Below are 24,348 nucleotides of genomic sequence, written 5' to 3' on the forward strand. Positions count from 1 at the left end.
ATCGCCACGCGGAGATTGACTGAGTGGGCGGCAAGGCTTCCGGTTGGCTACAGTTTCGGCCAGTGGGCTGGATTTATGAGCCTGGCGGACCGCATCCAGCCCGCGGCCCTTAGTTTGAGGACCCCTGTGCTAACAGATCCACAGCGGGGAAACTGCAGCAGTCCTAAATGCAGATATTATGGGGAAATATAACAAATGCAATTCCCAGCTGGGGCAGGAGAGGGAACTTCAGTAACAAAACAATTTTAATTAGATCTAACAAATGAGTCACAAAATGAATGAAACTTTTTGACAACAATAACAGAGAGAGTTAACTATTCTCTTGTACCCTGGGCTTCAGCAGGATTGAGAAGTAATAGCAGCAGCTTATCATACATCAAACCACCAATGTGTTTGCAAATTATAGATTGGCAGGGGCATCCAAAGCGTTTCCCCCAAGAATGATTCCTACACGGCTAGGAAAGAGTTTCATGACTTTCTGTGTAGTAGGAGAATCAGCTATTGTTCGTACACACTTGTTAGTATTTGCATTATGTTCTTGCCTCATTGCATCAGCTCTGGTACATGACTATGTTTAAAATAGACCTGTGTTGCTCAGCAGCAGAAAACAAAACATTGTTCTTGCCAACACCATTGGCAAACTGGAGATAATTTAAACTGAAGGCGAGGGGGGTGGAATTAAACCCAAAGAGGTGGTCTTGTCCTTTCAAAAATCCAAAAAGTGTACAGTCACTGTCAACCAACATGTTCTTTTTTCTTTTTTCTTTTTTAAATAATTTTTATTAAGTTTTCAAATTTACATTTCCAAATAAACATTTTACAAACTTCAAAATATCCAATGACTTCTTTTATTCTCTTTCCATGGTTGATTTTACATGCCATACATCCCTGCATATTTTGCTATAAGCATTCAAATCAGTTTTCCACTTTTACATCCATCAAAAAATATTTACTCTGCTGAATTTGTCTTAGTGCTGCCAGCGTTTTCAGCTGTATACAGTTATTTTCAATATATTCAATAAATGTTTTCCGCTCTTCTTTAAATGTGTGTCCTTCTTGCTCTCTTATTCTATGTGTTAAATCCTCACGTTCTGCATATTCTGTCAACTTAAGTTGCCAACCCTCTTTTGTTGGGACCTCGCTCACCTTCCATTTTGGGGCTAACAAAACATGGGCCGCAGTTGTTGCATACACAAATAGCCTTTTCTGACATGTAGGAATTTCAGTCTACGGTATTCCCCCCTCCCATAAAGAACTCTGTTGTTGTTGTTGTTGTTGTTGTTGTTGTTGTTTTGGGGGGAGTAGTTTTAAACATTTTTTTCAATTCATTATAAATCATTTCCCAGTACTTTTACCTTTTTGCATGCCCACCACATGTGAAAAAAGTTCTCTCTACTTCTTTACACTTCCAACACATATCTGATTCTGTTTTATAAATCTTAGCCAACCTACTCAGAGTTAAGTACCATCTATGAATCATTTTCAAATAATTCTCTTTCAATGAATAACATGCAGTAAATTTCAGGTCGCTTTCCCAGAGTTTCTCCCAGAGGCTGAGATCTATATTGCATCCTAGATCTTCTATTGCCCAGTGTGTCATTGAAACTTTAACAAGCTCGTCTTTTGTTTCCCATTCTAGTAGCAAATTATACATTATTTTGTAAGAGTTCTTTTTCAGATTGTGAGCTTTAGTCCACAAATCCATTCTTTCTATCTAATTTAAACATGTTGTGTAACTGATGATATTGCAACCAATCTGTAACTTGGTTCCTTAAGTTTTCTGTTGGTTTCAGTTTGGGTTCCTCCCCTGTAAAATCCAGCAGTACCCTGTAAATCACCTATTGTTCAACCAATACATTCTTACTACTTCAGCTTCAAGATAGCCTAGACACACCTTGTGTGTGTGTTTAATTGTAAAAAAACATAATGTGCTGCAATGTGACACTTTTCGATGGATTCAAAAAGCTCCTGCCAACCTAGCAGTTCGAAAGCACACCAGCACAAGTAGATAAATAGGTGGCGCTGCAGCGGGAAGGTAAATGGCATTTCCATGCGCTCTGGCTTCCATCACAGTGTTCTGTTGTGCCAGAAGCGGTTTAGCCATGCTGGCCACATGACCCGGAAAGCTGTCTGTGGACAAACGCCAGCTCTCTCAGCCTGAAAAGCGAGATGAGCGCTGCAACCCCATAGTCACCTTTGACTGGACCTAACTATCCAGGGCTCCTTTACCTTTACCTTTTACCTTACCTGACCAAAGTGCCCACAGTAATCTCCTTGAAACCGAGGAGGCATCCAAAGGAGGAAATGTAGTAATTGGTGATTTCAATTACCCTCACGTAGACTGGCTAAATGTTTGTTACAGGACCAGTCACAAGAAAGAGGCAACATTTCTGGATACCGTAAAAGACTGTGCCCTAAAACAGGGAGTAGTGGAATTGAGCAAAGAGCAGGTAACACTGGACTTAAATTGGATTCTTCCAGTCTGTAGCTATTTTGCAGGTAGGATCTCATACTGGCAAATTCAGGTTGCACAATTCAGGTAGAATTGCTGCTTTTGTGCTGCAAAGCAAAAAAGAAAACCTGCTTCTTTAAAAAATGGACTTTTTTGCAGTAAGAAAAAGTGATGAAATAACATTGCTTTGCACAACGTCATATAACTTCACTGACTTAAGGTAGTAGCCTCTTCCACACCTTTTCTAAGTGAATTCTACGTGTTAAGTGTGTGTTCATAGCAAGCCTGAAGTTCTACCTGAAGTTCCTTTGCTCCTTCTCTCTGCAGCACGGCCCATTTCAATAATTCTGCAGAAGCTGGAGCTGGAGAAAGGGAATTTCCATTCAAATCATCACATTTCCCCCATGATGAACTTTAGGAAAATTTCTACGTTCACTTCTAAATATTGTTCCCGCATACACCTGTCTCCTACACTTCCCAAACAATGCAGTTGACCAATCAGCTTCAAAGGAGCACTGTGAATTCACATTTGTTGATATGTAGCTAGGCAACGGGCCAGTGACAAAAGAGAACTTGCCATTTCTGTAGCAACGCAAGATGCTAACGTACTAATTTCTTAAATAAGAAAGGATATGCTAAGACCTGATGCTTCGTTTCTGCTTATTCCTCGGTGTGCACAAAGGAATCATTATGTGGGAGTTTAAGTACTGAGATTTTAAGGTAAGAACAAGGAACAAAGTGAAGAAATGTAACTGCCAGGAGGTCAGCTCAATAAAAAAAAAAGTCCCTGTTTTGGATGAGGTTGAACTATTGATCGCAGTGAACCTCTTTTAATAGGTATAGCATGTTAATAGCATAGGATTTATTTTATTTAACCAATATATATATATATATATATATATATATATATATATATATATATATATATATATATATATATAATGCTTGAGATTCCTGGTATTTTAATAAGATTGCTGGTATCTATCTCATGAAGTAATATAGGAAAACTATTTGCAGGCTTCAATTCTTCGGCGATCAGCCTTCTTTATGGTCCAGCTCTCACTTCCGTACATTACTATGGTTTTCCCAGTAGTAATGTACGGAAGTGAGAGCTGGACCATAAAGAAGGCTGATCGCCGAAGAATTGATGCTTTTGAATTATGGTGCTGGAGGAGACTCTTGAGAGTCCCATGGACTGCAAGAAGATCAAACCTATCCATTCTTAAAGAAATCAGCCCTGAGTGCTCACTAGAAGGACAGATCCTGAAGTTGAGGCTCCAGTACTTTGGCCACCTCATGAGAAGGGAAGACTCCCTGGAAAAGACCCTGATGTTGGGAAAGATGGAGGACACAAGGAGAAGGGGACGACAGGGGATGAGATGGTTGGACAGTGTTCTTGAAGCTACTAACATGAGTTTGGCTAAACTGCGAGAGGCAGTGAAGGATAGGCGTGCCTGGCGTGCTCTGGTCCATGGGGTCACAAAGAGTCGGACACGACTGAACGACTGAACAACAACAACAACAACAACATGTTTTATTAATGATCAAAAGGGAATTATTATTATTATTATTATTATTCACTTTGCCACGCCAGAAGCAGCAAAACCAGCTCCTAGTAACTTTCAGTGCCAGATGTAACAAATAGAAAGAATAAAGCGTTCTACTAATTATTTTTAAGAGTAATCCTGATCATATTAAATTAGTGCAAAATACAGAACTTCATTTTTGACCACTATGTAACCTGAAACATACCATTGCCTTTTCAATGGTAGAAAAGTTATAATACAATCACATTCGAATGCCATGAAAATATAAGCTGATAAACAAATGTTTCACCATATTCACAGTGTTCATAATCATCAGAATTAGAACTAACAGCTCTTTGAAAGCGAACTCTGACAATTCTGGCCACTGGATGTAATTGTAACGATTTCCAGGGACACATTTTTGCTAGAAAAGCAAGATACCATGTATTTGAACATCGTGCTAAGTTTCCCCTATTATTTGTTTCATTTTATACTGCCATGCATAACATATCCTGAGATTATTAAGAAGACTAGTTAAATGATTATTTACAGTGTGTATATTTCCTTTTATATTGCTGTGAATATTTGGAAATTATTAAGAGGACTTCTTAAATGATTATTTACAGTGTACACAGCAAGCAGATCCAACACACACACACCATTTCTTCGTCAGATATTTAGCAATTAAGTCTTTGTGTTTTTAGTCTGAAAAAGAACAGTTTGGCTTCTAACCAGATTAAATTGTTTATTTTTGGCAAATACGGATTTTCATTTAATATACCAAGCACTATCTTGGTTTCATCCCTTAATGAAAGTCTCAGTGGATGGAACTATAATATACTTCTCTCTAAAACAGGAGTAGGCAACCTAAGGCCCGTGGGCCGGATGCAGCCCAATCGCCTTCTCAATCTGGCCCATGGATGGTCTGGGAATCAGCCTGTTTTTCCTTGAGTAGAATGTGTCCTTTTATTTAAAATGCATCTCTGGGTTATTTGTGGGGCCTGCCTGGTGTTTTTACATGAGTAGAATGTGTGGTTTTATTCAAAATGCATCTCTGGGTTATTTGTGGGACCTGCCTGGTGTTTTTACATGAGTAGAATGTGTCTTTTTATTTAAAATGCATCTCTGGGTTATTTGTGGGGCCTGCCTGGTGTTTTTACATGAGTAGAATGTGTGCTTTTATTCAAAATGCATCTCTGGGTTATTTGTGGGGCGTAGGAATTCGTTCATTTTTATTTTTTTTTTAATATGGTCCAGCCCACCACATGGTCTGAGGGATGGTGGACCAGCCCATGGCTGAAAAAGGTTGCTGACCCCTGTACTAAAACATCAGATTTTAATGAGGTGCTGCTTTCTGAGGACCTGCAAGACAAGAAACAAGGGCAAGGGGATAAACAAAAAACCTAGCCCTTTTACAGTGATTAAAATTAGGAGCAAAGTAGAAGTTGCCCGCAGTGAAACTGTCAAGGCTTAGTGGGGATGGCTGAAGATATCTCTGCACCACACGCGATCAAATTCAGAAACCCTATAAAAACAAGAAACATATCAGGAGACTCAATCAGTGACCTCCATGATGTAAGAGGCATGTAACATGGATGGTTAGACCTTTAGATGTCATCACAGAGGTGGTGGTTGTTGTTGTTGTTGTTGTTGTTGTTTTTATATTTCTGCCCTGCCCATCTGATTGAGTTGCCCCAGCCACTCTGGGTGGATTCCAAGAAATACTAAAGCATGATAATGATAATGATAATGATAATGATAATGATAATGATAATGATAATATTTATTTATACCCCAGCCACTCTGGGCAGCTCCCAACCAAATATTAAAAACACAATACAGCATTAAACTTTCAAAACTTCCCTAAACAGGGCTGCCTTCAGGTGTCTTCTAAAATTCAGATAGTTGTTTATTTCCTTGACATCCGATGGGAGGGCGTTCCACAGGGCAGGCACCACTACCGAGAAGGCCCTCTGCCTGGTTCCTTGTAACCTCACTTCTCGCATTGAGGGAACCGCCAGAAGGCATCAGACATTAAAAATACCAAAATGGAGAGAACAATGGCAATTCATGTGATCCACGAATCCCTACTCTGCCGTAGAAGAAACACAATAGCACTTTGAGTCATCCCCTCACCCTAGCAAAACTGCATTCCTTCCTTGATGGAACTTCCAAGTCAATTCTGACAATGGCCAATAGTGTCACACTTGTCCTTTTTTTTTTTTGTCTAAACACTGCTTAAAAATAAATTTTAACAGCATGTATAAGAGAACAATATACAGCTGAACTTTGAAAGTCAAACAGAATCCGTTCTAGAAGTCCGTTCAACCTCTAAAACATTTGAAAACCAAAGCGTGACTTCTGATTGGCTGCAGGAAGCTCCTGCAGCCAATCCGAAGCTGCGGAAGCCCCATCGGACGTTTACCGGCAGTTTCCAAGAGAATGTTCAAAAAACGGAAAACTCACTTCCGGGTTTGCGGCGTTCAAGAGCCAAAACATTCAAGAACTAAGCTGTTCGAAAACCAAGGTATGACTGTAATTATTTTGATGGGTCTAAATAGAGATTTCAGTCTTCCTCAGCAACCCGCAGCAAATGATTAAAATAACTACAGGCCTTTCATCAAGGCCTTTTTGTATCTTTAGCTACATCCCATGATCTGAAAAATCAAAGCAGCAAAAATGAAGTTATACTGGGCTGGGCCAAATATATTTTTCCAGAGAGGAGAGGTACTAGCCAATGTTTGTTTGATTGTTTGCCAATGTGGAAAATCTGGACCTCTGAAGCTTGTGAAGTCATAGTGATGTATTTGCTGATAAGCAGCAAGAAACAAACAATTTTCCAAAAATAAAAGGAAGGAATCTAAAGACAGCAATACAAATTTTTTACAGTTAAAGCTGAAGAGGTTTTGTTTGTTTGTTTGTTTGAAGGTGCTTCTGTGCAGTGATATATCATGATACTCCTAAAACACTTTAAGAACTTGATTGTTCTTCCATTCTTTAGTCTGAAGGCAGATAAAGTGAATCCCCACTTAGGCAGGGTTTACGTTCTAGTGCCACACAAACATAAGTGAAATTCGCAAACGTAGGGAGCACCCTCTAAAGAGCCTTTAAATTATCTCTCTGCTCCTCTCTCTCCACTCCAGATCAAAAATACTGCAACTAAAATATCCACAACTGGAATTGAAGCTCTGGGGTTGGCAGGAGGCTGGTGGAAGTGTGGGAAAGCTGTTGCTGCTGCACTACAATGGTGCTGTGGTCTAAACCACCGAGCCTCTTGGGCTTGTCGATTGGAAGGTTGGCGGTTCGAATCCCCGCGACGGGGTGAGCTCTCGTTGCTCTGTCTCAGCTCCTGCCAACCTAGCAGTTTGAAAGCCGACCAGTGCAAGTAGATAAATAGGTAGCCCTGCAGCGGGAAGTTAAACAGCGTTTCTGTGGGCTCTGGTTTCCATCACAGTGTCTCGTTGCGCCAGAAGTGGTTTAGTCCTGCTGGCCACATGACCCAGAAAGCTGTCTGTGGACAAACGCCGGCTCCCTCGCCTTTAAAGTGAGATGAGTCCTTTACCTTTTTACTTTTACAATGCTGTTAGGCACGGAGGCTGAGCAGCCTAAAGAAAGCCCCGCTGAATTGCCGGTCTCTTCTCTGCCCTCACTGAAGCCTCTTTCGGCTCTGGGGAGGGTCTCCCCACAAGCCATGGGGACCCTTCAGCTCTCTCCCACCATTTCCTGATACAAATGTAATTATTTCCCAGCGCCATCCGTATACACAGTCGCGCACAAGTAGAGGGGTGCCTGTATTCTTTTCAAGGGGCTTTCCCTAACAAATTTCCCATTGAATAGAAATCAAAATGGACTGGAGCACTGTGGCTTATCTAATTACCTAGCAGGCACGACGATGTTTTTTCCCAACCCGAATCTGTGTTAAAAGGACACAGGACTGACAGATGGATTTCTGTGAAGCATTTATACCTGGTGGGATCCCGAGAGATGGGGAGAGAGAGAACCTCTGCTCATGAAAAGGGTTTTACAGATCGATGGAGGGAAAAACTAAAGAGCCCTCATGTGTGTGTACATGAGTTTTATTTCCAAAGACATCCACGAAGCAAACAAAAGAATCCTTTTCCTGTGGAGTTTTCCCTCACATCAAATCTATACATTTTAGCCGACTGTCATATTTCCTCTCGCCCCTCAGCACTTGACCGAACCATTAGGATTACTGCTTAGAGAAAAGGCTACTCTTGGAGATTAGTGAGAACCATATTGTGAGAGACTTTGAAAAGATTAATGGAAATTTAAACCACAGGAGAGCTCTTCCTCATAGATTTTTTTTTAATGTAGATGAACTAAATTTGGATTAGTTGCTCTTCGGTTGTGAGATATTACATATGAAGTAGTGCCTTCTGGCAGCATCTAGATGAGCTTCTGTATTTCTATGCATTGTCTTATTTGAATCCAGATAGTCCATTACATTTAAATTTATTTTCATTAAAAGCACATGGTTTATGAATTAAGGCCATCGCGGAGGACTGCCGATGGCTCAAGCATTGTCCAAAAGAAGAATGATGACCCATATTTGGCTACCGCTCGCTTTTGTCTTAACGTTCAGAAAGAAAGCTACACTTTGTCATGCCTTTTATAGAGAAAAGTTAATTTACTTTTAAAAACCTTATACGCTTTCTAGTTGACGGGGAACATGATGGAAGGTTTCAGATTTACGGATGTGAACTTACAGGACATTTCCAACTTGGCGGAAAGGAAAAGAGACCAAATGGTGTAATCCCCCAAATAAAGCATAAATCTATTATGAAACGTATCCAGCAGAGATCTTGGAAGTCCAACAAGAGGCTATATTGTTAGCAGGTTGTTTATGGTTTCTCTTCTTGACTGATTCATAGCTTGACTCATTCAACATTCTTTACCCCAGAGCCTGCATTACTGCTTGAAATTATTGTAAAGGGGAACAGCTTGATCATCCATGATACACATCTATCCATGGAAAATGGACTGGAGGATAAAGCCTTAGCTGGGTAAAACACAGGTAATGTTCCGAGATATTCCTTTCCCATGACCCTCTAGTAAGCGTTGCCTTTTCTTTCTCCGTGACTTGGAAAAGGTTTCACTTGCTCACAATTATCTGGGGCCTCCTATAATATTTTTTTTTGGGGGGGGTACATTCAAGTTGCATTATTACTTACTGAATCACTTTTATTATTTTACCATTATTACAACTACTACAGCAGCCGTCGAGGGCAAGAAGGATAGTTCGCCATGGTGTGCAAATGCTTTAAACATATCATTCGCTCCCTGACGATACTGCAAAGGGCAACCCACTAGAAAACACTTAAGCCACACATTCTGGGGTCTAGCTAGCAGCATCAATGGAATTGCTGTGGGGAACATCAGAGGAACTAGCAGTGCTTTCCATGACAGGAAAACATTGCAATTTAGTAACACCGATGTATCAATTTGTAACAAAAATTCGAGGAGATCAAAATTAGAGTACCGGTATATATATACAGTCGTACCTCATGTTGCGTTCGCTGCGGGTTGTGAACGGTGTGGGTTATGAACGCGCTGAACCCGGAAGTACTGGAACGGGATACTTCTGGGTTTGGCGGTTCGCGCATGGGCAGACACATCAAATAACATCATGCGCATGCGCAGAAGCGCCGAATTGTGACCCGCGTGTGCGCAGAAGCAGCGCTACCTGTTGTGGACTGCTCATGATGTGAACGGGGCTCCGGAACAGATCCCGTTCACATCCAGAAGTACCACTGTATAACAGATATATTATATATTATTATATATAATATACATACATACATTCTTTAATTCGACCGTCAGTCAGAAAAAAATACATTTGTACAGAATTTTAAAAAAAACCTCTGAAGGAACTTTGAAGGGAAAAAAAGGAAAAACATAACCCACAATGGAGCTAAACAGATAGCCCCATATCAATATATATATATATATATATATATATATATATATATAATATGTTACTGTGGAACTTTTTGACTGTTAGTTGAAACAACTTCACAGTTATATGGTTTATGACGTCCCATTCCATAACAACAACAACAACAATTTTTTTATACCCCACCCATCTGACTGGGTTGCCCCAGCCACTCGGGGTGGCTTCAAACATATGGTATATAAATACATAATAAAACATTCAACATTTTTTTAAACTTCCCTGTACAGGGGGGTCTTCAGATGTCTTCTAAAAGTTGTATATACAGGTAGGTAGCCGTGTTGGTCTGCCATAGTCAAAACAAAATAATAATAATAATAATTCCTTCCAGTAGCACCTTAGAGACCAACTAAGTTTGTTATTGGTATGAGCTTTCGTGTGCATGCATGTATCTGAAGAAGTGTGCATGCACACGAAAGCTCATACCATACTAAGGTGCTACTGGGGAAAAAAGTTGTATAGTTACTTATCTCCTTGGCTTGGGGGTCGCATAACTCCATAGACTCCAATATTTCTCCAATGCAAACAGGGACATCCAGGGCTTCTTCTCTTTTTTTGCAGCTGGAACTCACCGGAACTCAGTTCTGGTACCTCTCAGGTGGGTGCCACTGCTATTATAAGATGACAAGGGAAGCAGGACTTTCCGAGATAAAATAAGAAACCAGGACAGTTTCTGTAAATCCAAGACTTTCCCTGGAAAATAGGGACACTTGGAGGGTCTGATTTATGAATTCAGGCAAATGCAACAGACAAATGTTTTAGTAGCTGCTGTGCCTTCTCAGTGTTAAGGACAGGATTTACTTTGTCTTATTATTACAAGTGTTTTATTTCTTTTGTCTTGTGCAGAATCAACTTAATGTAACACATGCGGCTGTACAATGTGGCAACACCAATAGTTATTGCTATGAATGCTGAATCAAAAAAAAAAAGTTTGGAAGAATGACAGTGAGGTGACCGACAAAAAACCACGCAAAAGCCCAATCCTATACATGCTTACTCAGAAGTAAGCCCCACAGTGGTGAGTGGGGCTTACTCCCAGGTAAGTGTGTACAGATTGCAGCTGAAATGTTATATATGCAGAAATGCTCAACATAAAAATTTGGCTACACTAGTTATTTTACTCTCTTTTTTTAAAAAAAAAGTTTTAAAACAATTAAACATCTGCCTATAGCTTACCATGTTTTTACATACATATTCCTCCTATTTTTTCCCCCAGGATTAAAAAAAAGACACTAAAAAAACAGAAAAACAGAAAAAAAAACACCACAAAAAGGCAACATTGCTGGGACCTCAGTGTTAGAACTTTGCAAATGTGCTCGGATCTATCACAGCTGCCCTCTGTTTTAGGATCTTGTACCTATTTATCCCAGAGAGCTTCGTTGTTTTTAAAGGAACAACAGGTCAACCAAAAGACAACCACCAAGTCCAAACAAGAAACACTACATAAATCCAGACATCCTGTTAATGGAACATTGTTGACTTCATGGAAACGGCTTTAATGAAAAAGACTCTGAGCAAACACAATAAAACACTCCCCAGTGCTGGGAAAGCCCTCGCTAATATCTCCACCAGCTCATCTTTAAGACAGGCTTCAAAATCCACTGTTTCAGACCCTTCCATGCTTTTGTCAGGAGTGGGTTTAAATTCTACCCTTAAAACAAGCACTGGGAAGAAGAGGCCGGGGACTGTGGTGGTATCAAAACGATCAAGTACTGGGTGCACGTCTCAGGATCAGTGGGATCGGCCCGTCATTCCCCCGAGAAGACCTGGCTTCAGGATCTGCCATATCTGTGGCAAAGAGTTTGGGTCACAATCTCTTCCTATCCACGAGCCAAAATGCCTGGAGAAGTGGCAGATAGAAAACGATAGGTTGCCCAAACATCTCAGAAGACCACCACCCGTTAAACCTCAGGCCCTTCCTGGAATATCTCTCGGTACGATGGCTGAAAACGCAGCAGCTACTCAAAGTTACAAGCTCCTACCCTGTGAACACTGTGGCCGTACTTTTCTTCCAGATCGTCTTGCTGTGCACCAAAAGAGTTGTAAACCAAAAGCCAGTTCAGGTCCTTCGAGCTACAGCTCGCCTAAATCACATAGATCCACTGGGCCTGCATCTTCCACCTCAGACAAGGTAAATTAGAAGGCATCACACCTACCAAAAAAAAAAAAAAGCAAAATTGTTTCCTGTGCAAATTCCACCTTGACATTCCAGTGCCGTTGAAGTTAATGGTAAAACCTTCACTATTGACTTCAATCAAGCTAGGAGATCATTTCAGAGACTATAAATGAGTGAGTAGCCTTAGACAAGCCTAAGGTGACGCCTGGGTCACTTTCCATGTTCTGAATAAGTTATCAGCAGAAATGCAGACTTTGTAGTAAGCACATTGCTTGTGTAAGAAAAACACCACAACCATGGTTTTTGTAGTGGTGGTAGCAGTGATTTAATTAACATGAACTTCAGTGTTTATATAAACCATATTAGACATTTTTTTTTGTTTCTAAAATGCTATAGATAACGATGTTCAAGTTTAAGGCTGGTGACTTAACTCAAGTTTGCGACGCAGCACAAATATAGGCAAGCAGATGGCACAGATTTTCCACTTAAACTCATGTAGAAACCATAATTAAAACAAAAAAAGCACTTAGAGCCATACCGATATATAATTCTACTTGTGAAAGGACCCATGAAATCCTTTTCATATATTCTGAATGTTGGTTTAATGGCTGTAGACAGATGCTTGCAGTTCTTGTCCTATGGAGTTTGCAAGGAATCCTTCACCTCAGCTTGCCCTCTAATTGTGATTTATTTATGGGAATTCGGGGGATAAAATATATTTGTCAAGCAGCCGATATGAATAAAAAGGCTGCGAGCATCTGCTAAGTGCTATAAATTCGAAGAATCTATTCCCTTGGAGTACAGGTTTTTACTTTGCATCTCTCTTAGGTTGAATTAACACGTGCAAAGTCAAATAGCATTAGATACTTTTGCGGGAGTTACTCATTTGTACACAAATAGTGTACAAATGGACATTACATGAAGGACACTGCTGAGTGAATTCAAGAAGGTGCCGCAACGTTGTTTGTTGCTTAGCTTTCTAGTCAGAAAGAAGTAGTAATTCTTCTTGTCGTGAGCCAAGGCAGAGAGGACTAAACTCTGGCCGTGTTCTCCGTAGCAACAATTCATGATGTGTTGTTATGTTTCATATATTCCTGGTCTTCTCTTTGTGTTTATTAGCCACTTTTATAACAAAGAAAGGTCGATTCTAAATGAAAGGAGAAATGGGAGGGAATCTGGAAGACGAAAGAAAAAGAAAACAAATAATCTGAGTAATACGATATCCTGTAATTTTAAATCTGAAAGTGACGAAGAAGGAAACTGGACTCAGATATTAACCACCTCCCCCATTTTTAGTTGCTGTAACCTTCCCCAAAATTTGGCCCAAGAATCTACAGAGAATTCACAGCTATCTATAAATTACTGGCGATTCTTTATGTAATTAGGGGGCAATCGTCAACCAGTTCAGGGCACAGAACTACATTCAGAGTCCGTTTCTTCCACCCACCAACCCATCTTGGTGCATGTGTTCATACAAAGTTCACGTAGTAGCAACAACCTAGGATAGAGTTGTTAAATTTATTTGCTTATAGTAACTATTTTTTAATGTAAGCTTTTTAAAGTATGGCAGGTTTAAAAAGGAGTTTGAGGGCTTTCAGGAGGGGCTCTTGAACAAAAGACTTACTGAAGTATTTCACTGTAGGCATACTACTGAATTACGGCATACTACAATAAGAATTTGTCTCCCTTGGCGTATTCTTGCAATACTTGCATTTCCTTTGTTTCTTTTCTCTGAACCTTCTCCTGGGATTAACATCTTCATTGAAATCAGCCAGACAAAACATTTGGGAAGGTGGCACAGCTATATTATAAATCTGAACGAACTTCAAACCAGTTTAAACGTCACGGCTTCCCATTAGAGGATTCGGAGAATTTCAGTGTTGCGAAGGAACTTGGTATGCCCTCAAAAAAAGATAGGTTCCCTTGGAAGAAACTATTACCACTAAATGTGTGTCAATCAAGTTTGCATTTGTAGTATAGAATGCTGAAGAAAGGGATAGACACTTACAACCAAACTCTCTTGAGCCGTACTTACCCAAGTATTGTTGGCTAAGAAGAACATGCTCTGTTCATCAATGGAGGTATAAGATTGATAGGCGTGAAAACAGGTCAGTGGAAACTGCCGTTGGCCTTCCTCTATAAAGTTGGACTGAAGGGGACAAAAAATTAGAAAGGGAAGAGAGTGATAACACAGAGATGGAAGGGAAGTGGGGCTAGCAAAGATCCCGGTTTGAATTGAACAGAAAACATTGGGTATGTGTTCGCACATACACATTTCAATCCCGTTAAGAGCAGGACTGAAGAAATGTCAGACCATAACTTCCACAGTGTTGGAACGCCTGTTCTGAAAGACTCTCTAAAAGGGTCCCTCTGTAAAGAGAGTTGACAAGGTCTGTTCATAAGAATAATCATTGCTGTTCCCCTCAATTAAACAGGGCACAGTGCCCATAGCAGGACAATAAATTTGTCCCATTGTCTTGTTATGCTAGACCTCATTTTCTTCTTGTTCCCTCACCAAGTGTTTCCTGAATGGTAGAGTCAAGCCAGTTTGCCTGTAATGGGTTTGTTAGGCCAAAGTTGTTATTTTGTAATCCAATTGGTACTGGAATGTATGGGCTCATTTGGACTAACCAAGCCTGATTATATCTTCAGTAAACAGCCTAAGCCTCATAGACTTTGGCTGTGCAAGTCAGTTTTGATAGCCCTGTTCTCAAATCCAGCTTAGGACTGTATTGCTGCAAGGGGAATGTAAACAACCCTTAGAAAGATAGTCTCAAAATCCAGTTCTATGCTGCAAAGAAAGGGGGCACAGTTATTTTGTAGGGCATATTTCTCCATTTCCTGCGTAAATCACAATTGCATGTTTTTGATGTCTTTTTCATTGCTCTCTTTGTCAATATATGGTAAAAAAATTCATTCTGAAATTTCATTGGTTGTATCTTGACTATCCGGTACTGCCATCTGCTGTCTTTTCCCTGTTCTATGTCTGTTTCCAAAATAAAAGCATATTTTGGCCTGCTGTCTTTTCTCTGTCACTGCACAGAACCAAAGGTCCAAATCTTTTTCTACTTCAATCTTCGCCAACCTGGTGCCTTCCAGATGTTTTGGACTCCAACTCCCAATGGCCGTTTGTTGGCCGAAATATCTGGAGGGCAAAGTCTGTTCTATGCTGTCATTAGAAGCTGAGCCACTGGATCCATGTTTTCCCGAAATGTGAAGAGTGGTGCCTGGGGGGGAGGGGTGGCAGACTTTTGAACCCTCTGTGCTTCCTATCCTTATCTCTGCACTTAATTTCCAGCATTATTTCATTGTAAAAACCTTTCGTCAGGAGAAAAATAGTGTTGCACACCACCCCAATCCTTTGGAATGAGGGTCAGTGGAGACTGTAGTGTCTCTATGATACGTGGTTTATTTACTCATATATACAACCTGAGCCTATGATGGAAGGATTCACAGCATTAACACACCAAGAGGGATTGGATTCCAACAGAAATCAGGCATGGCCCTCACTCCTTGGCTTTGCAGCCTGCTCCTTCCTTCCAGCTTCTAGCTCACATCACTCAGCTCCCAACTCTTTGTCTTTCTAACGAACAGACAAGTTGAGGGAGGGGGGCATACCCATGTGTCCTCTGGCTCAGAGCCACTTCCTTTGTTACCTCAACGACCCATACTTATGCCAATAGTCCAGCTATTCCAGGAACTGAATTAGAAGGGGCCCAGGCATACAGCCTACCCCCCAAAAAAACCCCACCACTCATAACAATAGCTTTTGCGGTCATTCCATCCAATATGTCCAAAAGAAGAAAGCAATTATAAGGGCATGCTTGGCCTGGTTACAGTGGGAGGCAAGTTGAATTATGTTTGCTTCTGTGTGTCAAAGAAAGGTGAGGAAATTGTGGTATAACATGCAAAGCCAGAGGAAAAAAGATTCAGCAGTCAACGGAAAATCTTTCTTTTCAGGTCACGTACTGTATTGTTCCATCTCTTCCCTCTTTGTTGCTGCCCCTGGGGACAGGAATCGGGGTGGGGACAGCAAGAGGAAGACTGGGGCCTGGAAGCTCTGGGGCTTGGCAGTGGGGCACCTTGGAGGATGCAAATGCCTGACAGCAATGCCAACTCCAGGTGCTGCCAATGGTTTAAATCATGCCTTATTGGGGTAATAGCATGTACAAGTTATCAGAACGGAGACTGAGAAACAAATAAACTCTCCTATTCTCCTTCTACTGAAAGGGAAACTTCCAGCCCATCAAATTTTCTTCAGTTTTCTCCATTTTCCCATTCTGCCCTGGCCCCTAACAGTTGGGGATTCCTGTAGAAGAAGAACTCGTGCCTTGCATTCATAAGATTCCAAATTGGCTCTTGAAATCTCAGCTAAAGGGTCTTTCGTACTTACACTAGGAAAGATCACATACGTAAACCCCCTCAAGAATTGTTTCCAGTCACAATTGTGGGTACTTGTCTAGGTAGACCGTGGTCCAGCTTAGTAGAAGTCATTAATCATATCCACCAAGTGCCCTGGGAAAAACGGGACACCCTGTTTTTTCACGTGAGATCATGGTGGCCATTTTGGGTTCCACGCTTTTGCACCACAGTCTCTCACGACAAAAATTACTGTTTTCTGGGGTGAGATCACAGCACAGGTCACATGACTCTCCCGGAAGACACACATCCTCGTTTTTAATTTGAAAAAGTTCCACGGTATGTCATTTATCATACTGTTTAAACAAGCACCCTCTGCAAACCATTATCCAGAAATAAGCTACACCTTTCTGTTTGTTTTTGTTTTTGCAATAACCCAAGAAGCTACGAGTCCCTTTCTTACCAACATTATCTTGAAGTTTGCCTGCCATGTCCAAAGTACATTTCAAAGGACTATTTGTTCCTAAAGAGTCCATTTGAAAGCGCTTAATATTAACCAATTCAAAACTAAATATAGTAACAGGTGTGAATTTTCTGCCAAGAATTCGCAACTGAATCCATATTTTGCGGCACATTCTCAAAATGTGTTATAAAGCATAAACACCCTGCATCTCCATCCTCCACTTTGTCAGCGGGATTCTTTCCAACAACACAGGCTGCTTGGGTTTTAAATGACTTTCTAAAATCAATTGCCTTTCTTTTAACTGAGCTTGTTGTCCACAGCCTGCATTTGTACGGCGACCCCCAACCGTTATTTGCTACATTTGCGGCCGAGAGTATGGAACTCAATCCATAAGCATCCATGAACCACAGTGTCTGAAAAAATGGCACATTGAGAATGATCAGCTGCCAAAACACTTAAGAAGACCCGAACCCAAGAAGCCAGAGGTCGTATCCATAGGAGGTAAGTTACCATCTCAAAAGATCAACACAGAGACGGCAGGAGAAGGGGCAGCATAAACATCCGTGAAAACCTTGCACATTAATTTCGACTTTAACCGAGCATAGCTATGCCATTTACAGTGGTACCTCTGGTTACGTACTTAATTCGTTCCGGAGGTCCGTTCTTAACCTGAAACTGTTCTTAACCTGAACCACCACTTTAGCTAATGGGGCCTCCCGCTGCCGCTGCGCCGCCAGAGCACAATTTCTGTTCTTATCCTGAAGCAAAGTTCTAAACCTGAAGCGTTATTTCTGGGTTAGCGGAGTATGTAACCTGAAGCGTATGTAATCTGAAGCGTATGTAACCCAAGGTACCACTGTTCTAAACCTGAAGCGTTATTTCTGGGTTAGCGGAGTCCGTAACCTGAAGCGTATGTAACCTGAAGCGTGTGTAACCCAAATACCACTGTACCTGGTTTCAAGTCTTCTCTGATTTGTCAAAACAATGGGATTTATAGTGTGGAATTCAGCGTCTGGCTATTACAATGTTCTGTCTACGTATGCATATCAGCTTGCCAGCCAGAACCAGGGATACCAATATTTTTTTGGGGGTGCACACCATTTGAATGGCAATGCCCATCAACCTTAGGGAGGCCCAGTCCCCCAAAATATTTTATTGAGGGGGGCCAAAGGGACCTCGGCCCCTTGGAGATGGCTCCTATGGCTGGAGCAATTCCCCCTCCCGCTGCTTGCTGTTCTGGGGGTTCTCCCAAAAAACACCGCCCCCAGCCAATTTTGAGGGATGAGTGGGGAAGCCCCATGATGCAACTGGAAGCCCTTGCACAGTGCTTCTGCTGGCAGGGGTGGTGAGGTGGATCCCGGCCTATATTGCCGAAGGCCTATTGGTTATATTCATTCACATGTTAGCCTAACGCCTGGAGCCACTAAATTCTGTGGCATGTGGTCTTCCATCAATAGAGGTGTCATCAGGAAGCACTTGAGAGCAGAAGTTTGGGATCTGTTCAGAAAGGGGCCCCAAATGCAACAGGACTGGACTGGCTAAGGCAACGTGTTGAAGGGAGCTTAACCACATCGCCATCGAAAGAGCGCACACCCCCTGCCACCAGACAGTTATGTCTAGAGACTAAAATTACCTAAGTGCACCTCTGCCCAGCACTGACCTTGAAAAGGTAGCTGATAAGATCACCTCTGGAGAGGGCTTACATTGAATTGGTATAAGCTTAAAAAACGTGGCAGTGTGCTGTAGGAATTGCTCCTTCTGGTAATAATGACTTTACAGAGGCTTAGAAGCAGTGCTTTTTTCAAGGGGGGGGGGGAGATGGTGCTGGTACTCACCAGCAAGCAGGGATACCGGCCAGAACATGGGGAGGGACATTGCCTGACACCAAGGCTGGGCAGTGAGGATGGGTTAGCTGCTTGATGTTCCCTCACCCATCCACTAATAATAATAATAATAATAATAATAATAATAATAATAATATTTATTTATTTATACATACATACATACATACATACATGCATGCATGCATGCATGCATACATACATACATACATACATACATACCCCACCCATCTGGCTGGGTTTCCCCAGCCACTCTGGGTGGCTCACAACAGAATATTAAAATACAGAATATTAAAAACACAATAAAACATCAAACATTAAAAACTTCCCTAAACTTTCTAAAAGTCAGATAGTTGTTTATTTCCTTGACATCTGATGGGAGGGCGTTCCACAGGGCGGGCGCCACCACTGAGAAGACCCTCTGCCTGGTTCCCAGTAGTTTCACTTCTCACAGTGAGGGAAGGTCTTTGGAGCTGGATCTCAGTGTCCGGGTTGAACGATGGGGGTGGAGACTCTCACAGTGAGCTGAGTGTTGCTGCCCAGGTGAAGAGGCCTCTGCTGCCCGGGTTTGGGAAGGAGGTGGCAGGGCTCCAGGACACTGTCAGAGCATCACGCCTCCTTCACTAAGCTGGGCAAATGTTTCCCGGGCTTGGGGGATGAGATGCGATGCTCTAATGGGGTTGGAGAGCCCTCCTACTACCTTCCCAAAGCCTGCCCAGCTTTGGGAAGGAGGCAGCAGGGCTCTGGGACCCTGTCAGAGCATCGTGCCTCCTTGCCCAAGCCCAGGAAGCATTTGGCCAGCTTAGGGAAGGAGGCGCGATGCTCTGAAAGGGTCCAAGAGCCCCCCCCAACCTCCTTCCTCCCCCCCCCCAATGGTGGCAGCGCTGCATACCGTTGTGTACCCTTCACAAAAAAAGCACTGCTTAGAATTGGATGGTTTTCAACTTTCCTCGTTCTAGCATTTGGAAGAGGAACACCTAGAATATAAATTCAACAGAGTATATAATCATTGATGGATATAATAATGGATAATTGATTTTAATGGTTATAGTAAAATATGCAGGGATGTAAGATATGTAAAATGAACCACGGAAAGAGAAGAAGGGAAGTCATTGGGTATTTTAAAGTTCGTAAAATGTTTATTTGAAATTGTAAAGCAGAAAATGTAATAAAGATTGTCATTAACAAAAATGAAAGAGGAACATCTAGATAACTAGATGTTGGACTCGGCTACATTGGCAAATTATGGTGCTGGAGGAGACTCTTGAGAGTCCCATGGACTGCAGGAAGATCAAACCTATCCATTCTGAAGGAAATGAGCCCTGAGTGCTCACTGGAAGGGCAGATCCTGAAGCTGAGGCTCCAATACTTTGGCCACCTCATGGGAAGAGAAGACTCCCTGGAAAAGACCCTGATGTTGGGAACGATTGAGGGCACAAGGAGAAGGGGACGACAGAGGACGAGATGGTTGGACAGTGTTCTCGAAGCGACTGGCATGAGTTTGGCCAAACTGTGGGAGGCAGTGGAAGACAGGAGTGCCTGGCGTGCTCTGGTCCATGGGGTCACAAAGAGTTGGACACAACTAAACGACTAAACAACAACAACAACAACAAGAAGAAGAAGAAGAAGAAGAAGAAGAAGAAGAAGAAGAAGAAGAAGAAGAAGAAGAAGAAGAAGATTGGCAAAGAGAAATCGTTTTATACAAGTTGTTTATGCATTCTAACTCTGTGACACCAGATGGCGCTGTGGAGTTCCGTTTTTGCCAACCCAATTTCTCATACAAAGTTTGCAATGTGTTTAACTGAAATGCTTCTTTGATGTGTATCTAGATCCAGCCTTTCAAGCCTTCGTATAGATCAGGGACGCCGGAACAATGTTGCCAAGCCACAAGCTGTTTTTGTAATATTTGCATTGCCCCACACTGTTTGAAAGCAACTCTGTCGATCATCTGGCTGCACATTTGTAACATCCTTCGCTACCAATAAATTCAGTGGGTGCTTCTCCCACAGGAGGAATACCTTTTTAAATGAAAAGCGGAGCAAACCAAAATGATACTTAGAAATGTAAGCCGGTTTCTCATGATTACGGTGATTAACACCAAAACAATGGAAACCGCAGGGGTATCCAAAACTTTGGAGAACTAAGTAACAAAATTTTAGACAGGTTTTACAACTGCATCATTCACCCAGTTTTGCAAGGCCTCTGAATACTAATGAAAATCTGTGGCAGATTCCACACATACATATCAAAAGTCAACTATGGGTTTCTCCTGGAATTCCATATTAGCTGGAATCACCCTGAAACTCTATGAATTGCCTTATACAAACTGGTTGCTATTTTAAAATGCTTTGCAACGATGACAGGGAGTCCATTCTCTGTATCAGCTACAAATAGGGTCCTCCATTAAAAGAGGGCATGTGTTGCGGTGCGACCGGCAACCCGGCCCAGTGTTGTGGGGGTAATTGGAAATCATGGCCACAACCCCTGATAGGTCGGTCCCGTGTTGCTGGGGTGAAATCTGACCAATGGGGCATCATAAAATACAGCAACGCAGGACCTATTTAAGCCCATGCGAGGCTGCTGAGCTTCCTCTTTGGGGCCTTTCGCATCGGAACACCCACCCACCACACCCTATATTTAGGGCTTGCGCTTGTCCTTGCTATGCCATCGTGTGTTGTCTGTCGTTGGGACAGGGGTACGGCAGCAATTTTCCCTACTTGGCTGATTGGCCGGTGCCATTTGGGTTTCGCATGCCATGTAGCAACTAGTCACAACTTGCAAGTTGTGGATAGGCTCTGGTTCAGGTGATAGGAGTGGCACATGATGTGGCCACGCCTATGCAAAAGCAGGATATTCCGGTACAGGAATCCAGGGACTCATTGGTTTGTCGGTCCCCGAAAGGGGTCCGGCTGGTGCCCGAGTCCCGGGGACATCAGGACAGCTGATAGGTACCCCTACCAGCAGCTGTCCCTGGTGTTCATCCTTGTATGTCCTATGAACATGGCTCTGGGACAGCGCTGCCTGCAAGGGTGCAGAGACATAGTCGAACCTGCTTGGCAGGGGGTTGGACTGGGTGGCCCTTGTGGTCTCTTCCAACTCTATGATTCTATGATTCTATGAACCAGAACCTATGCAACCACTCACTTTGTTGTAATCAATAAAGTTGTGGCCTAAATTCTGCCAAAAACCAAACCAAATATCTGTCTCTTGTGTGAATTTATTTGGGGAGGGTTAAAGGTCTAAACAAGCAACTATCATCGGTGGAGGAAAGTGACTAGAAAAGAAAGGGTTAAGCCTCCCCATCTCCATCATAAAGCACTTTCCATATATATATATATATATATATATATATATATATATATATATATATATATATATATATCTCAATGGAGAAGTAGCCGTCAGGCTAATGCGGCTGCAATGTAATATGCAGTTTGGCCCTGAATGTTCCAAAGTATATAGAGAACACATTCATTTCCTGCAAATGAGAAGAATACTTGCTTCAGCCAAAAAAGGAACACCAGTTGGTGAAAAGGAATATTAGGAACAGACGCATTAAGAGATCTAAGGCTTACTCTCATATGAAGCACTGAATGTGAATCACATTACAGCTCTCTGGGTTCTTATGGAAAAATCTGTATTTTTACTTGTCATATAAACAATGGAGTCACGTTGTGTGTGTGTGTGTGTATAAAAAGTACTAGTTTTAAACAGATTTGGGCTCAGTCACTTGCATGCAAAATATAGATAAAGCTTTCCTGGGCTCCCCACCCCCCCAATCCAGAGCTCAGTTCCGGCACCTCTCAGGTGGGCACCATTATAATAAAACAAAGGAGGTGTTCCTAGTGAGTTCTGGCACCTATTTTCCTAGAAAAATAGCACTGGTTGCTCCCTAAAGTACTATACTTTTTGGCAAAGGAAAACTATTCGCTGTTTCAAATAAAGCTCTATATTTTTTTTCACTATGCACTGCCAAGGAGGATTATAAGGTGTGGATGCTGTTGGTGTGAACTTATACAGTTGCTGTACAACCTCAGCTCAAGGTAGCTTGGTGAAAGGTAAAGGGGCTTGAAACCCATTTTAAGTCAAAAAGAGAAAGCAGGGGTTTGGATGCAATTTGGCCCATTTGAAATGCCCCGAATCTCTTGCCTTAATTGCAGACACTGCTCCAGCTGCAATAGTTGGGTGGCGGGGTGTGTGTGTGTGAAAATGGACTTATGGATTGAGATTTTTGCCTGCCTGGGTCTTTGTGTGAGCTCCCATCGAAGTTGCAATGAAAGCAGTTTTGAAAAATAAAACAAAATTGGGTCCCTGACCGTAAGAACAACACTGGGAGGGCACGATGAAGTATATAGAACACTCTGTGCTTTCCTCTTCCATCTCTTCGGTCAGTTCCCATTGGCTCATTAGGCAACATTTGTGAGAAGGCCAAGTGGTGAAACTCACTGATATTTAAGTGTAGGGAAATGTGTTAATAATTAGTTAAGAATGTGTAACACAGCACATGCTGAAATGCTTTCTCCGTACATGCAAGATGATTCAGTTTGTAGTTAACTTTATTTGACCCCTGAGACAATAAGCAGAGTTTTGGTGGGTTTTCGCTCTCATAAGGACTGTGATTTAGTTAAAACTGAAAGGCTCAGTCAACAGGTATTTCCTGAAAATATTTTCCATGCAAGTGGAGTATGGGCTCTCCAGAATGAAAACTGATATTTTTCTCTTCTTAATTTTCCAGCCAAAGGTTACTATGATCTGGATGCCTTAAACGAGTCTGCCTGGCAAAGTGCCCAGGCCCAGTTAGTTCCATGCAATATTTGTGGTCGTACCTTCCTGCCAGACAGGCTGATCGTCCACCAGCGCTCATGTAAGCCGAAGACACCGAAATAAAACGTTCCTCCTTTCAAGCCAAAGTTTTTAAAGAACAAGACTCTTCTCTGACCTACAGGGCAGAGGTCTCAGCAATGAAGAATCATAGCGCTATGTCGAATCAAGTTCCAAAAATGACCTGTGTGCAATTAACTGAATATTGATTATGTAGGTGAAATATGGACATGCCATTTCTAAACAGTGTTTTGCAGCAGTGGCATTGACCACGTGGTCCATAAGGATGATGGGAGTTCAACTTCTCCGGCATTCTTCAGAGCAGATCGTGGCCTTAAGACTTCACAGTGAATACCATTGTTTCTCAGTCACACACTGTTATGAAGTGGCTATGCCTTTTCAGACCCAAGAGTTAGTAAATCATGTTTAAGAATACTTCTTTTTACTGAGGATGTTTCCGTTAAAAGGTCCTATCTGCAGCAAAATGAGGACAATAAAAGCTTTGGTAGGCTTCTTCAAAAGTGGGCACTCCATGTGTTTTGAAGACTAAATCTCCAATCTTGTTTCTCAGGTATTGACTCTGTAATGTTAGTGTTTACAGGCACCCAATCCAGTCTTGTCTCCATAATATGAAGGAGCTTGGATAATGGTCACATTTTCTTCCAATCCTTGTGACAAGGCTTGAATGTCAGCTATGAGGCTCTCGTACCCAATTTCAGTCCTGGCACCCATCTTATTTGCAGGATATGGAGAATCTCGGAAGTGTGTTCCCTTCCCCCAAAGAACTGCAAAGAACTCA

General features: G+C 41.9%; 1 protein-coding gene and 1 long non-coding RNA gene across 2 annotated transcripts; both read left to right on the plus strand.

The window, feature by feature from the left end:
- The first annotated feature begins 2,893 nt into the window (after window positions 1-2,893).
- Window positions 2,894-10,866, plus strand: LOC117055157. The gene is made up of 3 exons (XR_004427582.1): window positions 2,894-3,172; window positions 8,900-9,013; window positions 10,796-10,866. It is a non-coding gene; the product is annotated as an uncharacterized LOC117055157 (long non-coding RNA).
- Window positions 10,867-11,211: 345 nt separating this feature from the next.
- LOC117055156 (zinc finger protein 474-like) lies at window positions 11,212-24,070 on the plus strand. The gene is made up of 3 exons (XM_033164542.1): window positions 11,212-12,080; window positions 17,208-17,388; window positions 23,464-24,070. Exons 1-3 carry the CDS (start codon window positions 11,433-11,435, stop codon window positions 23,613-23,615), a joined length of 981 nt encoding a protein of 326 aa, XP_033020433.1. The 5' UTR covers window positions 11,212-11,432; the 3' UTR covers window positions 23,616-24,070.
- Window positions 24,071-24,348: the final 278 nt, after the last annotated feature.

This window comes from Lacerta agilis, chromosome 11 (genome assembly GCF_009819535.1).
Source record: "Lacerta agilis isolate rLacAgi1 chromosome 11, rLacAgi1.pri, whole genome shotgun sequence".
Lineage (NCBI taxonomy): Eukaryota > Metazoa > Chordata > Lepidosauria > Squamata > Lacertidae > Lacerta > Lacerta agilis.